The 16,239-nt window shown below is 32.7% G+C and overlaps 1 protein-coding gene across 4 annotated transcripts in view; it reads left to right on the plus strand.

Annotated features, from left to right (window-relative positions):
• Positions 1 to 701: 701 nt before the first annotated feature.
• The window catches only part of FBXW7 (F-box and WD repeat domain containing 7), a 127,966-nt gene continuing 112,428 nt past the window's right edge, over positions 702 to 16,239 (plus strand). For 2 of the 4 annotated variants that reach the window (XM_074229130.1, XM_074229129.1), the window contains exon 1: positions 702 to 3,313. Coding sequence is in view for 3 of the 4 variants with exons in the window: in XM_074229129.1 (XP_074085230.1) it covers positions 3,161 to 3,313 (153 nt within the window). In the remaining variant the exon portion in view is untranslated. The remainder of the gene's footprint in view (positions 3,314 to 16,239) is intronic. The other 2 variants (XM_074229133.1, XM_074229134.1) reach the window with 2 other exon arrangements.

The following is a 16,239-nucleotide window of genomic DNA, read 5'->3' on the forward strand; positions in this document are numbered from 1 at the left end:
TTTATGGAAGTCAGAATTGAATTTTTCAGAACAACTTTTTGTTAGTTGATAGTACTTTTACATACACAAACATATTTAACAGGAAAGACAAACTTGAAAAATATGTTTAATACTTGAATGAGAGAATTGTTAAATTTAAAATTAATAATTAATTAAATAATAAAACATGCAGATTAATTTATGATAGAAGCAATTTGCTTTTAAATGACTGTAATCCTTCTTTGAACAGAATACATCAAATAAAACCATGATGAGTTTTTGCCTTGTTCAGTTTGACTGTATATGTCATTTTTGACAGCATAGCATAACTTTTGTAAAGTTGGTTACAACTTAGATATGTTTGTAAAGTGCAAACATAGGAGGATTTTTTCCCCCCATTCAATCGAAATGAAATTATAAATTATATTTTAATACATAAAGGAAACATCAGTCTAGACTGTTCTAATAGATCAATTTAGTCTTGATTATTATTTGCTTTGTCCCAGATGAGCCATTGTCTGTTATTTGCAGATTTTTCAGCACTTCTCTCCAGTTGTTAAAGTATTTTCATTTTTCTCTAATGAAGGCAAAATCATTTTAGTACTTTTCTCTTTATTCTTATTTTTCTGTTTCCCCTGGGACTTTAAAAACAATGGAATGAATTTATGTATCCAAAAATTTTTATATTTTATTGAAGAATAATTATGCATCAGCATTCATTGACATTTGCTTCACAGATATCTAAAATTTTAGCAGAAACTTCATTATTTTTCTAAATAATCTTGCACTTGTTTTTGTGATAGTCTTTCACTTGTGTATGTGATATAGTTGGTTTGCTTCTTGATCCATCTAGATGCATCTTGAGAATCAATAGTACATTAAATTAGCTGACATAAAGGGAAAAAATCATAAATAATGAATAATAGCCTTACTGGTCACATTTAATTCCTATTATAACATACTCTAGGGTTTGAAAATCTGGATAGTCCACAAGTATTCAATGCTTTTGATTTCCTAATTAGGTTGTTTTGTACTTTTATTTTGAAAGTGTTTAAATTATGTAGCTAAAAATATTAATAGTTTTGTTAGTATTAGCATGCATGAAAAGTTTTATGCAGGCAAACAATAATAAATCTAAAAACTCAATATTATAGCTATTGTACCTGAGAGTATTTTTGCAACATATATTTTACCTAGTTTTACTAGCACATTAATTATATAGTAATTTTTTGATTCTCTCTACAAGTCTCCATCCTGCATGTTTTTAAAAGCATATCAACAATAAGATCTTTTCTAATATGTCTGACAGGCATCTGAAAATGTGACAGAACAATCTGAGTTTTAGGACTTACCTTGAATATTATGAAAAGTTTCTGCAGATAATACTTTAAATTTTCCACTAAATGAGCTCTTTTGATGAAAAGCCTTATAGAAGCAGTATAGAAAAAGAGTCCTTGGCAATACCAGCCCAATTGCATCTGCAGATCAGGTTTTAAAATTCTGTACAGCAGACAGTACCTCCAGCAGGCAAGTAAAAGGTTACTGCATTATTTTGCTTGTTTGTATCCCTAGTCTTTATGTAAGAAAGATCTTTTTAAAAAAATTCATTTGAAGTACATGCTTCTATTTAGGTACTACTGAAAATTGATTTAACAAAAAACATGAATATGAAAAGGGCAATAACGGGGTGAAGGAAGAGGCAATACTAGCTCGTTTTACCTTTAAATCAAGGAAGGAAAGAGTGTCTCACACAAATAAGGAACCTTTCTTTCAATGCAGTAGAATATGAGAAGTTTTTCCTTTGTTTATCTTAAATGAAGCCATCCTTCTTATAATTTTAAACTATCTATATATCTATATCTATCTATATCTATATCTATCGATCTATCTATCTATCTATATGAGATATTTGTTGACAAAACACAGGCAGTTGGTACCCACAAGATGTTCCAATAAGTAAAACTTACTTGAAATAAAATTACTTTATAAATTTACAGAGTATTTTTTATTAATGTTACTCTGGGTCCCTGGAAATTGTAATGTCTCATAAGTAGATGGTGGAAATGACTATATATTTTTTCCCAGTGGTTAAAGGAAATGTATAATATTCTTACTACTTCTGTTAAATTATCTAGAATTATTATTATTTTTTTTTTACTTTTTTAATCTTGATTCTTTAGATAAAGTTAAGACAGAGTATTTAGTTTTACAAGTAGTGATATTTAGTACCTAAACTCCTTGGTTCTGTTTGATAGTTACAGATACTATCCATGCCCAGCTGTACCTATGCATTTCTTTTTTTCCCTCCTTTAAATACTTTTCTATTTTACTTCCTTGTGTAGCTTCATTACACATTATTTGCATTGATATTTTATAAATTTATTTTGCAGTTCTTCTGTAGTCTAAAATATATGTATATTCAAAACAACTGCTTGCCAATTCTCCCTCCACCATGCATAGTTTTATAGTGGCACATTTTTTAGATGTACATAATTTTCTTTTTATTCCTATGTTTTTAAAGTAGTAATGGAATTAAAAGATGTAGTAAGTTAATGTTGCCACTTACTTTGTCACTCTGAATACAGTCAAGTATCTGGCAGGTCTCTTGAAGTGTAGAGTCATAAAAGGTCAGCAGCTCTGATTGGTAAGTTAAAGAATCCATCCAATAATTCACTGCCTGTTATTTTTGTAAGCAATGCAGCAAGCAGTTCTTTTCCAGGTATTGAGCTGTTCTTGAACAGTGTGTATATGGCAAGGGAGGGGTAAGGCTCATTCCTGTTGGTCGTGGAAATAGTGTTCATTTACAGAGGGAACAGGTTGGATAGCCTGAACTGAAGGAATCAGCAAACAGATTTAAAGTGATGTAGGACAGAAGCAAGTAATTAGTGAAATTTCAGGGCATTTTATCATAAGTTTACTCATTTTATTAAGTATTTCAATTATACTACAAAACACTTAGGAATCTCTAAGCAACTTACCTTCATAGAGGACTCTAGGCGACTGCTTTTCTTGAGTTTTCTTGGTGATGAGATTGTAGCTGGTATCTGGAAGATCACTGTTGTTTTTTCCTGTCTAGCAGTGTTTATTTCAGCTTAGGGAGCTGCAGAATGAGGCAGTCAGCCAATTTTGAGTATATATGGGGCAGTACCAGTTCTGATTTCTTAAAGAGAAAATTCATCTGATGAGCAAGTCAATGTGTGGCTGTGGCTGCAGCATTATTTCTTCTTTCATGAAGAGGCTGGGCCGTTCGACCTGCTGCTCCGATCTGCTCTCTTGCAGTCATACATCAGACCAGTTACAGAGACTGTCCATCGAGTGCCCCAGTCATCCAAAGGTAACTGTGTAGATTTATTTCAATCAAAATATATAGTTAAATCAAATGCATTATAATTTGGAACTAATGATATAAATTTAAGGATGTTCTTAGCAGTTTTCTTGACCTTGCAGTAGCTATCCAATATCATTTTGTCATCATCGGATGGTGTAGCAATGGGAATGCGCTGCAGTAATTGATTTTGTAATAGGATCAGGTGATTTACTGGCTGCACTGACAACCACTTGCTTGCTCTGAACTGTGCAACACACTAATGGATGTTGTGATTTCAGCCTAGAGTTGATTTGAAACTGTTGGACACTTAAAGGTGTAGTACTTTATTGAATCAGGATAGGATTTTTGTTTGACATAGTAGTGTTATAATAGATTTATAGACATCAATATACAATAGATTTATAGAAAAATTGGGTAATTCCTCCCTCACACACATTTTTTCTTCATAAAATGTTGATATTACCTGCCTTTGATATGATTGAATAGACATTTTCATTCTTTCAGTTCTTATTACTTAGTAAATGTATGTATATTTTGAAAATTGAAAACACATCTCCTGGTTTGGTATAGTACAACTCTTCTTGATATTGTATGAAGATTTACTACATGAAATATAGTGTGCATACTGCTTAACTTATACTTAAAACTCAACACAAAATCAACCATAATTTACATATGATTGAATTTTATTATTATTATTGCTACTATGACTGTCTTTGATTTAATATTAGAACTTTCTGTTAGATATTTTGATAGTATTATTGGTCCCTGCTGGCTTGATGTTTTCATAGGTAGAACAACTTTTCTGATATATTAACTTGTTAAACTTTTCTTAAAACCTCTCAATAGAATGCGTGTCTCTTTGAGAAGCTTGGGCCAAAACAAACAAAAAGAAATGTGCTTCAGAAGAATGTTTTAAAAAAAGATAGTCGCTAAGTGTTCAACAATGGAAAATTACTTTAGTTTTTAAATATTGCCAGTATAGCTCCTAAAAAAATTGTCATTTAAGATTTTTAACCAGAACTCATTAGATTTATATTATCTGCTTGCATTTTTGTCATATACTGTTTTTATCAATGATATAATGGATATTTTTTATGTAGTTATAAATAACAGTATAGATAATGCTCATGGCAGTTATGGAAAGTGCAAAGTAAAGTTAGTTTAAAAATTTTTTAACTTGAAAGTTTTAATTTGAAAAATTCAGAAAACTAATTTATCATCATATAAACATGTTGACTGATGTAAGTGGGGAATTTACACTGTATTGTGGGAGTAATGGGGCAAAGAGATACAGAAGAGGAAAAACTGAGGATAACAAAGACAAACTTAACATATTTTGAAATTTTGCTTAGGGCCTACCTTGTACCTGAAAAGTAGGGGAAATTCTTGGTTTTCCTCTGTTGTGTACCACATGGCTGCATCTTCCAGGAACCAGATCTCAGGCTAGATTTACTAGTCCTGTAGTTCATTTACATTGTGGTTTAAATAGTCTTTTGTTTGCTGGCCCAGAGTCTTGACTCACATTTAGAAAATGCATTTTGGGTTCAAAGCGGCCCATTAATAAATAAAACCTATCTTTACCCAATCTGTGAACTAATTTTATAAAAAAAAATATTAACAGAAACCCTTGGCAATATTTCCCATAGAGGATTAAATTGTGAAGGCAAATTTGGGTTCATTCGTATAGACACATTGTATTTTATGCTTTTCTAGGCACTGAGGGAGATTTGGTATCTGATAAGTTCCTTGACCTTAAGGAATTTTATTTTTAGTGGTGAAAATGAAATATCTATACTTTAATTCTTAGATGGTTTTCATACCCTTCATTGGTACAAATCACAACCCGTCATGACTTCTTAGGTCATATAGTTATGTAAATCTTCCACAGGGATCTTCCTCTAGCTTTCTTGAATATTCCTTGAGTACAGGTATCTTTGCTCTTAATATATGGACAGTATAAGTATTTTGGTAGCCAGATATTTATTTGAGTAATACCAGTTCTTCATTGGTAATAATATTGAAAACCATTCATCCCTACTACGTAGCTCTCCATTGCTCTTTATTTTCATTCTCTTACAGATTAGCATCCCTTGCTGTTATATACTGCTAATATATATTAATTATTACCAGAAAAATTTTGCTGTTAAATAAAGATCCTTAAAAACACTTGTGTCATTTCCCAAATGAAGTTTAGGCTCATAGTCTGTAGAAAAATCTGCCTAAGTAACTATAATTCTTTTTTTTATTGCTATTTTATTTTTACAAATACATGTTATGAAAGTTTTTCAACATTCATCCATATGCATATGTATATTTTTAAGTTACAAAATTTCCTTCCATCTTCCCTTCCCACCACCCTCCCCCTCAGTGATGAACAGTCAGGTTAACTTTGTACATACATATTTGTGATAAACATTTACAGATTAGTCATTTTCAGTATGAGGAATGAGGACTAAGGGAAAGAGATACATAAGAGATTTTTTTTTTTGTTGGTTTTGTCCATAGCTGGTCTAATACGGTTGCCCTAGTTCTCAGCATTGCTTAGAGGAACTGCTTCCAAAGTTGATCATCTCATAATGTTTGTTAATGTGTACATTGTTCTCTTGGTTCTGCTCCCTGTGTTCAGCATCAGATCCTGTAACTCATTCCATTCATCGGAAGAGTCTGACTGTTTTTAGTTTCTTACAGAATAATAGTATTTCTTCATATTATTCATATATATTTGTTTAGCCATTCCCAATTGATGGACATCCCCTCAATTTCCAATTCTTTGCCACTCCAAAAAGAACTGCTTTGAATATTTTGGAACAAGTGGTACTTTTTCCATTTTTTTTTTTTTTATGATTTCTTCTGTATATAGGCCTAGAATTGGAATTGCTGAGTCAAAGAGAATGAACAGTTTTATTGTTCTTTGGGCATAATTCCATTATAGCTCTCCAGAATGGTTGGATCATTTCACAACTTCATCAGCAATGCATTAACATCCCAATCCTCCTGCAACCTCTCCAACATTGATCATTTTCCCTTTTTCTCATCTTAGCCAATCTGATAGTTGTGAGGTGATATCTCAGAGTTGTTTTAATTTGTATTTCTTTAATCAATAATGATTTGGAACATTTTTTCTTCTGTATTGTATATAGCTTTAATTTCTTCATTTGAAAACTGTCTATTCTTATCCTTGTCCATTTTTACCAGTTGGGAAATGACTTGTAACCATATAAATTTGATGCAATTCTCTATATATTTTAGTATTGAGACTTTATCAGATGTTCTGGTTGTGAAGGTTATTTCCCAGCTTTCTGCTTTCCTTCTGATTTTGGCAGCTTTGATTTTATTAGTGCTCTATCTGCTCAAGATTTCAGAAAGCCATTATTCAATGATTTCTCCCCATATGAATCATACTCATATACCAAGATTTTCTCTGAAAATTCCTCACTACTTGACTGGCCCCTGAAATATCTATCTTCTGAAATACTGTAGAACTCATTTTGGACTTTGATACTTCATTACATTGGTAGTTATTTTCTTTATACATACATTGTCTTTCTAACTGAGTTGTAAATTCTTTGAAAAATGTGTTTTAAACTTCATGAATGCACTAACATCTACCACAATGTTACATGTCTCAATAAATACATTTGCCTCCTGATTAAAATCCCTGACAATTGTCTCATTTTATGCAATAGCATTATTCCTTCAAAATTTGATTATGAGCATTAAAAATCATTTCTCATTGCTTTTTATTATAATTTTAGACAATAGTCTCTCTCCCAGTCATCTCCTATTTGCTGTGATTTATCTTAAGTGACTTACTTATCCTGAACCAATTGAAGATGGATTTAAATGTACTGTTGCTAAAATTAGAAATCATGATCCTTCATAACTCAATAGATTTTTTCCTTTTATATTTCTTACCTTGAATATACTTTTCTCATTACTTATTTTTCTGTTTCTCTTGATGTTTCATAATGAACTTCAGGGACTTCAAGTTGCTGGATCATTTTTTATTTCTTAGTTTACTTAATTAGGGTTGAACTATATCCATTCTAGATCCTCTGATAGAGTGCTATTTTAAGTTGGTATTTTTGAGGAAAGAGAATTCCTGAGGGCTTTTTCTTCCACTATAGTTTGCACAAACACTTAAAAGTTTGTTGATTGAATTAGAAAACAAGTGATAGGCTTCTAGGTGGAGGTGGACTGGGTGGTAGGCTAATGAGCTTTAAAGAGTGGAAAATAGGGGCAATACTAGATAGCTTGGGAAGTCATTTTTGACACTGGAGATTATGGACAAACTCATTGAAAAGCTTCTTGTGAGGTGTGGTTGGGGGGGGTTGGAGGAGGACTAGGCCATTTTCATCATCCTTTGGCATCTCCCTAGCACTTAACTCTCATCTGTGGCTCTAAGAAGCTAGTGTTTTGTATGACAGCCACACCCTATCAAATTGACTTTAGGGTAACTAATAAGCCTCAAACCTGTTGGGGAGTTAGGGAGTCAGGGAGTCACTTCATTCCAAGGATGTGAAGATTTCTTACAGCAAAATAGATGGATGAGAACCATTTGTTCTAGCAGACATGACAGTGTTTGCAGCAGCCTCTGTCAAACTTTGCTGGGTCTGGGAGATGCCAGAGTTATTAACTATTGACTCTCAGGCCATTATTGGGCATCTTGACTTTTGCCTTGTTCCTGGACTTTAATGATAATGGATGTGAGAGTGAGGCTGATGATTTTAGCTCTCATTAGTCAAAGTACCTCATGATATCATTGATCTGCCTAGAAAATGAAGGGCAAACAGCTGCAAAGCAATGATTTGAGGATAGACTAGAGAGTACTAAGGGTAGGAAAACTGAAGTGATCATGAGTTTGTAGGTTTTCCAGTTGGTTTTTTTTCTGCTTTATTTCTTAATAACGTTGGGGGGAGGGGGAGCTTCGATGGCACAGTAATTAGAGCACCAGTCCTGGTGTCAGGAGGATCTGAGTTCCAATAAGGCCTCAGATACTTAATACTTACTTAGCTGTATGACCTTGTGCAAGTCAGTTAACCCCATTATCTTATGAAAATGAAAAAAGGCAAAATAAAAAACCCCAGTAACTTGGGTTTTGTTGGTTGTAGAGGATGGACAAAGAATTGAGGGATTCTAGGATTCTTAAAAGTGTCTTTGAAAAGCTCATTAAACTGCAGACTAGGTTGTATGAAGTGGCAAAAGAAAGGGGAACAAATGGAAGTTGTGATCAATGAGAAAAGATAAATTTTAGAGTTTAAGGTTGTGAGGTAGAGTATGACTGAAAAGGAGTAAAGATGATGAGATCAAAAAGTATGAGGTGAAAGTGACCGTTTAGGACTGGGTTTAAAAATTTCATATCATTTAGAACAGAATGCAACATTAGATATCATCTTGCCACTTTCTTCATATTTCAGATTAGAAATGATTTGCTTCAGGTCACACAAGTTAGAAAGGGTACTAGGTGGTCTGATGTCAAAGTCAACCCTGTAGCTCATGACGAGACAATTTAGCTAAACTAATTTCACTTTTATAGTAATTCCTGAATTTTACAATTCAGTTCTAATATTCCTTTCACTATTACAATTCACAGCCATCCATGTTAAATTCTGGGTGATTATTGTTTGTATTCTTCTATAGATCATCCACAAAGGAAATGGCCAAATTTAAGAGCCCTTTAGGACCTTTCTAGTATCTTCATTGGTAGAGTGGATTATTTGGGCTATCAACCTATTGAACTTCACACTGATCACACAAGGGGTCTGTACTCACACATGTGACATGTCCTTTGATATATATCTTTTAGCCACTTCTTGCTTATAAATTGTCTACATGAATCAAATGGAGGTTTTCTTCAGATCCTTAAGGGATCATACAGAGCTTTCAAGGAGTCTATGAACTTGGATGAACTTTATTTCAATAAAAACTAGTTTTCTTTATCATTTTTTATTTTATGTATGTACAAACAATATATATGCATATGTATGTGTATATACGTATAAAAATTTAGATTCATGTAAGGGATCTGACACAAGTCAACAACCCTTGCTTAATTTAATTTGATTTTGATCATTTCTTCTGCTCAAATTTTGATGGTGATGAACTATTAATTATTTAAAAGGTTTTTAGGCAGCTTTGCATTTGATCTAAGTTTTTTTCTCTAGCATTTCAACTGTTGAGCATTTTGTAATTTAATGTTTTATCAGCACTTCCTGATTTTTCCAGCATACTACATGCTTTTCCAGTATACTATAAAATTATTTTTGAGCTTGACCTAAAACTACTAGAAAGTGTAACTGCTAGAAATAAATGTATTGTTGCTCTTTTTTAAGGGTGAGAGGGCTCAGATACTGTTTTATTAATGTTAGACAAAATTAAGTTATATTTAAAATATTAAATTTCTCCTTGGGGACCTTATTAATTCATATGTGATAATATCCTAAGTAAAGTCTTATTTTTTTAAGGTCTTTTGGCAAGGCGGTGGGGTTAAGTGGCTTGCCCAAGGCCACATAGCTAGGTAATTATTAAGTGTCTGAGGCAGAATTTGAACTAGGTACCCAGTAATTTTAAGAATTAGAGTTCATAGAAAAGGGTGGAACATTACAAGACAAACTTGCCCATTTCTTGGTTCTTTAACTTGATTTGTTTTAATTTAGATTAAAATTATAGATTAAATTAGTAGATTAGAATTTTTTAATTGATTAGATATCTTCCTCAAGATATTGCTTTCCAATGATAGTTAGCTAAAAGTTCAGAGTTTTAGAATCTTTCATTCTCCTGCTATAATGAGAACTCCAGCATAATATTGGACACATTGTATTTGGTTCAGAGAGTTGCCCCTTGAGTCTACTGCTATATTTTCTGTATTAATAATATTTGTTTATTGGTTCTCAGAAATAGAACATATATAATAGAAGTATCAACAGGACTGAAATAGTTATTTCTAAGGGGGAAGAAAATATAATATAGTATCTGTAAAGATCAAAGGTGTCAAAGAATCACTGGAATTTCATTTATAAATTGTCAGAAGAATAATTAAATTTATTGAAATATCAAAAATAAGATGTTAAAATTTGTCTTCCTAACATTTTTGAGGACAATATTTTTGTTTTCCTCATAACTGTATTACAATTAATTCATTAGGCTTTCTTAGTGAGAATATTTTGCTGAAAGGAAACTGATACTTTGGAGACTTTACATATTTTAAACTAGGAAAGAAGTAATTTTGTTTTTTTTTTTGAGGGAAGGTTAGCCAGCTTTCTATAGTTGCATAAATTTGCAAATAACCTGAAAGTCTTTTTAATCTGCTTATATTATTATATTAGGCAGAGTTGAAGTATAACAATGCTAAAGTTGTGGTTTTTTCCTTCTCCAACTTCTCTTCATTCCTTTATAAAACTTGAGATGTAGCATCCTGACTTGGAATTACATCAGACCTAAGTCTGAAGGTCAGATACAAGAAAAGATATAAGGTGACAAATACCCTGAGCCCTAGCTTTCAAGCATAGGTAAGGAGCTCTTTCAAATTTTCTCTCTTACACAATGAAATTAGATCTCTTTGGCATCTGTGTCCAAGATAAATTTGTTTGGTTCAAGATGAAGGTACTTTTTTTTTCCCTGCTAGTAACATTACATTTTGGTTTGCTTGTAGATCTCAAAGTAGAGATAAAACAGCTGTATTACCTTATTTTTCTCATTAGGGTACTGTGTTTGTCTTGTATCATAAATCATGAATCAGAATTTCTCTGTCGTAATGTGTCATTTAAACAATTTAATTGTTCCCTCATTAAAAGACTCTAGATTTTTAAAAAAAATGTCTAGGTCTAAGCATGTGTTTAAATAGTATAATTTGCTCCACTAACCTTTATGTGCTTTGATAGTATATACTGTGCTTGGTTCTGGCTTTCTTACTTTCAGGGAGCTTTTATTCTTTTGTGGAAGACAGATAACCATATAAATATATTCAAAGTAAGAACAAAATAAATACTATATGGGTTAGAGATAGTGAACACTTTTGAGAGTAAAGGGAATGAATCAAGGAAACTCTCATGTAGTAAGTAAATAGCACTTGAGTTGACTGTGGAAATAAGAGATTCTAAGAATGAAAGATAAGACTCTAGGTAATCTAAGGTTTTGAAAGACATAACTTCAAATGAGCTGGAGTGAAACTTAGAGGTCTTCTAGTTTTATTTTCCTTTTTTATTTTTTATTTCTCACTTTTTATCTGTTTAAAAAATTCTAAATTTATTTTTCCAACTAAAAGTTTTCAGGATTCATTTTTCTGTAAGATTTTGAGTTCTCCATTTTTCTCCTTACCCCCTTTTTCTCTCTCTCCTTCCCTTGACAGAGTAATCTGATATTGTTTAAACATGTGTAACTATGTTCAACATATTCCATATGATTCATATTGTGAAAGAAGAATCAGAAGAAAAGGGGAAAATGAAGCATTAAAACAAATTTTAAAAATTGAAAATAGGATACTTTAATCTGCAGTCAATCTCTATATTTCTTTCTTTGGGTGTGAATGGCATTTTCTATCATAAGTCCTTTAGAACTGTTGATCACCACACAGTATGGCTGTTAATATTTATAATATTCTTTTGGTTCTGCTCACTTCACTAAGCATCAGTTCATTCATTTCTTTCTGGATTTATCAGAAGTCAGCCCATTCATAATTTCTTACAGAACAGTGATACACTATAACATTCATATACCACATTTTGTTTGGTCATTTCTGTACATTTTTGTACATATGGGTTTTTTCCCCTTTTTAATCATCTATTGGAGATATAAATCTAGTAGTAGTAGTATTGCTGGGTCAAAGGGTATGATCAGTTTTATTGCTCTTTGAGAATGATTCTTTATTGCTCGAATAGTTCACAACTCCATCATCTGTGACCCAGTTTTCCTACACATCCCTTCCAACATTGATCATTTTTCTTTTTTTTGTCATATTGGCCAATCTCATAGGTATAAGATGGTACCTTCAGAAAAGCCTAGAAAGACTTGAATGAACTGATGCTGAATGAAGTGAGCAGTGAGTTATTTTAATATACACTTCTCTAATTAATAGTTTGATTTAGAACATTTTTTTATATGACTATATATAGCTTTAATTTTTTTTATCTGAAAACTGCTTGCTCATAGCCTTTAATCATTTATCAGTTGAGGAATGAATGACTTATATTCTTTTAAATTTGACTCAGTTCTCTATATATTTTAGAAATTAGATCTTTATTAGAAACACTAACTGTAAAAATTGTTTCCCAAATTACTTTTAATCTTTGTTGCATTGGTTGTATTTGTTCAGAAACTTTTTAATTTAATGTAACCAAAATTATCCAGTTTGCATTTTATAATATTCTCTCTCTTGTTTGGTCATAAATTCCTACTCTTTCCATCATTTTGACAGATAAATTATTCCTTGAATTGTTTTATGTTATAACCATTTATGATAAATTCCTGTACCTGTACCCATTTTAACCTTATCTTATTATAGGGTGTGAGATGTTGATCTATGCCTAATTTCTGGCATACCATTTTTCACTTTTCCCAGTAGTTTTTGTCAAATAGTGACTTTTTACCCAGAAACTGGAATCTTTGGGTTTCTCAAGCAGTAGATTACCATAGTCATTTATTAGGTTTTTTTTGTACCAAATCTTTTCCACTGATCCATCACTTTCTTAGCCAGTACCAAACAGTTTTGATGACTGCTGCTTTATAATATAGTTTTGGATATGACTAGGCTACCTTCCTTTACATTTTTTTCATTAATTTCCTTGATATTCTTGCCTTTTGTTCTCCAGATGAATTATGTTGCTTTTTTTTCTAGCTCTATAAAATAACTTTTTTGGCAGTTTGATTGATTTGACTCTGAATAAATCATTTAATTTAGGTAGAATTGTCATTTTCATTAATTCTGCCTACCCACAAGCAATTGACATTTTTCTAATATTTAGATCTGATTTTATTTTTGTGAAGTTTTTTTAAAATTGTTTTCATATAGTTTCTGGGTTTATTTTCCTTATAGGTAAGAATATTGGGATTCAGAAAGTTGAAGTGAGGGGGCAGCTAGGTGGTGCAGTGGATAGAGCACCAGCCCTGGAGTCAGGAGTACCTGAGTTCAAATCCAGCCTCAGACACTTAATAGTTACCTAGCTGTGTGGTCTTGGGCAAGCCACTTTAACCCCATTGCCTTGCAAAAAAAAAAACACCTAAAAAAAAAGTTGAAGTGATTTGTTGTGGGCTACACATCAAACTGAATATTTTACAGTTTTTCTGATTCAAAATCCATGGTACTTTCATTGGCACCTTCAGTGTTTTTTCTTGGAATAAGAATAGAGGCTCTTTCCATATCTTCTATGGCCTTCATATTACACTGTTGAATATACTACCCCCCAAGCATATATTTCTCACCATGCAAAAATAATTAGATGACATATAATATTCCCCTACCCCCAATTCTACCTTTTCTCTGTTTCCTCTGTTTATTGTTCATGGCTCCTCAAAGAGAAACTGGGATTGGGCAAATATGTTTTTGAGTATTGAACAGTTAGTTCAAGTTGTAGATTAAATTATTACTTTTATTTTTAATACTTGCAGATCTGATGAGATTTGTTTGGTGTTGCCTCATTTTAAATGGAATTTAATAATTTATCAAATATAGGTAAAAATTTCCTTGACTTTTCAAACTAGGTTTAGGAAGCAGAAGTGTAGGACTGATTTTACCACCAGGCTTGAAGATTTGAAGACATGCTATGGACCTGGTTTCCAATAAATAGTTTCTTGACATTGGGTGAATTACTTAACTTCTTGAGACCCAATTTCTTCATCTGTGGAATGAATGGGATTAGATCAGATGATAGGCACAGGAGCCCCGGTAGTAACAATGCTCTTCAGACTACTTCTCTTGCTTTCAGCTCAGCTTTTACAGCCATCGTCCACATAAATACCTCTTGTGGAGAAGGGGGCCCTTACAGTTGTCATTCAGAAGGCTATCTTCTATGGAGAATGGGCCAGGAATCCTTACCAAGTGTCAACCAAGTGACATACACAGGGCAGGAAAGCCAGCTTGAGTGAGAGAGAGAAGAGATAAAGGAGGCACAAAGACCAGACAAGTCAAAACTATTACTACCTCCTTGACTACCATCTCTCCTTGGATCATGATGGAGACAACAGCCCAGCCTTGAATCCCGATGGAAACAACAACCTTGAAACCAAGAACTTTGGGCATAGCATGATTCCAGCTCAGTACCCTCAGCCATCTTCCTTGAAAGCAGCCCCTGTGGAGATACAGGCTGGTAGTTGCTCCTGCAGTGCTGCAAGCCACAGCTAGTGATGAACCAGAAGTACTTGGCACTGTCGAATGGTTCATCAACATCAGAAACTAATATGTTATCACTGGAAGTGACATTAAGGAAAAGGCATTACATCTGGTTTGCCATTCTACACGAAGGCTCTTGGGAGTTTCCAGAGGAAGTCTTCCATATGTATGTTATCTTCCCTGTTAGAATGTGGGCTTCTTGAAATAAAGGATTGTCTTACTTTTCTATTTTAGGTACTTAGTTTAGTTTTTTGTTCATAGAACGCCTTTAATAAATACTTTATTTGTTCAACTATCCATTCATATAATGATAAATATATAATAATGCTTTAAAACTTGTTTGAGTTTCACAAACTACCTTGTGAGCTGGGTACTATGGTGTTCATTTAACTGTTAAAGAGACTGGGACTCCAAGGTTAATTGACTTATTCAGGTTCCCAGAGCTATGCTTGACTCTAGGTCTCTTCATTTGGAGAGAGGAAATCTAAGCATGAATACTAGCTCTGTGGACAAGTCATTTAACCCATAATTTCATTATATGAAAAAGGGAATAATACTTGCTTCCCAGAATTGTTTTTGGGAAAGTTTTGTAATTCTTTAAATTCCATATTATAATATTAATTATTATTATGGAAAGGGTTAAATTTCCTTTGAGAACAAATTCGGTTGGAAATTATTTCATGAACATTTTATTGTGTATCAGGGAAGTTGGGTTGAATGTTTTGTTGTTGTTGTTACAGTTTCTTAGTGGGGGTGTCTTAGTAATTAAGGAGTTTTGTGTCTAGGTCATCATCTAAAATAAAAATGTTTTTGCACATAGTAAGTATAGGAAGTAATCAATATTCTATTTACTAAATCATTTCTCAATTTTGGATTCTTCATCCTGGTTGGTTGTCTTCTTTCTTTGTTGAATAATTAGACTTGTCTTTAGACTTTACAACCCAGAATTTTGACACTGATAATATGTTTGATAATTCAGTTAATAAGCATTCTTGTATATTCATTTTCAATAGAAATTTTTGTTGATCATTATTACTGCTTATTTATACCTCAACAAGGAGGAAAATTGGGAAAGCAGAGAAGGTAAAGGTAAAATCTGTTAAAATATACAAACCATTTTACTAAGTGTCTTCTGAGAACCTGAAAGCAACTTTCTTTTGAAACTAAAGTATAATTTTTTTGAAGAGTCAGTGTGGTCTGGTGGAAAGAACTCAGAGCTAGCACTTAGAAAACTGAGTTGAGACTGAGCCCTACCTTTTCGGGGTTTTTTTTTTTGAGATTTCCAGTGGAGTCAAGGAAGAGGAAGGTTGGTTCCCATGAATTATCCTACAGATAACAAATAGGGACCAGTATTTGAACTGAAGTCCTCTGATTAAAATCTAATGCTCTTTCCACTATATGACATTATCTCCTCTCTTTTAGGAATTATTTCTTTATATCTAAACCAACTCCTTGAAACTTCATCTCATTATTTCTAATTTTGGCTTATCAGAGCCCAGGACAAATCCTTTCCCATATGAAAATCCTCTGTATCTTACAGAGTATCAGTCAAGTTAAATGTCTTCATTCCCTTTATCTAATCTTCATAAGGCATGCTATTTAATAA

The sequence above is a fragment of the Macrotis lagotis genome, chromosome 3 (assembly GCF_037893015.1).
Source record: "Macrotis lagotis isolate mMagLag1 chromosome 3, bilby.v1.9.chrom.fasta, whole genome shotgun sequence".
NCBI classification, from domain to species: Eukaryota; Metazoa; Chordata; class Mammalia; order Peramelemorphia; family Peramelidae; genus Macrotis; species Macrotis lagotis.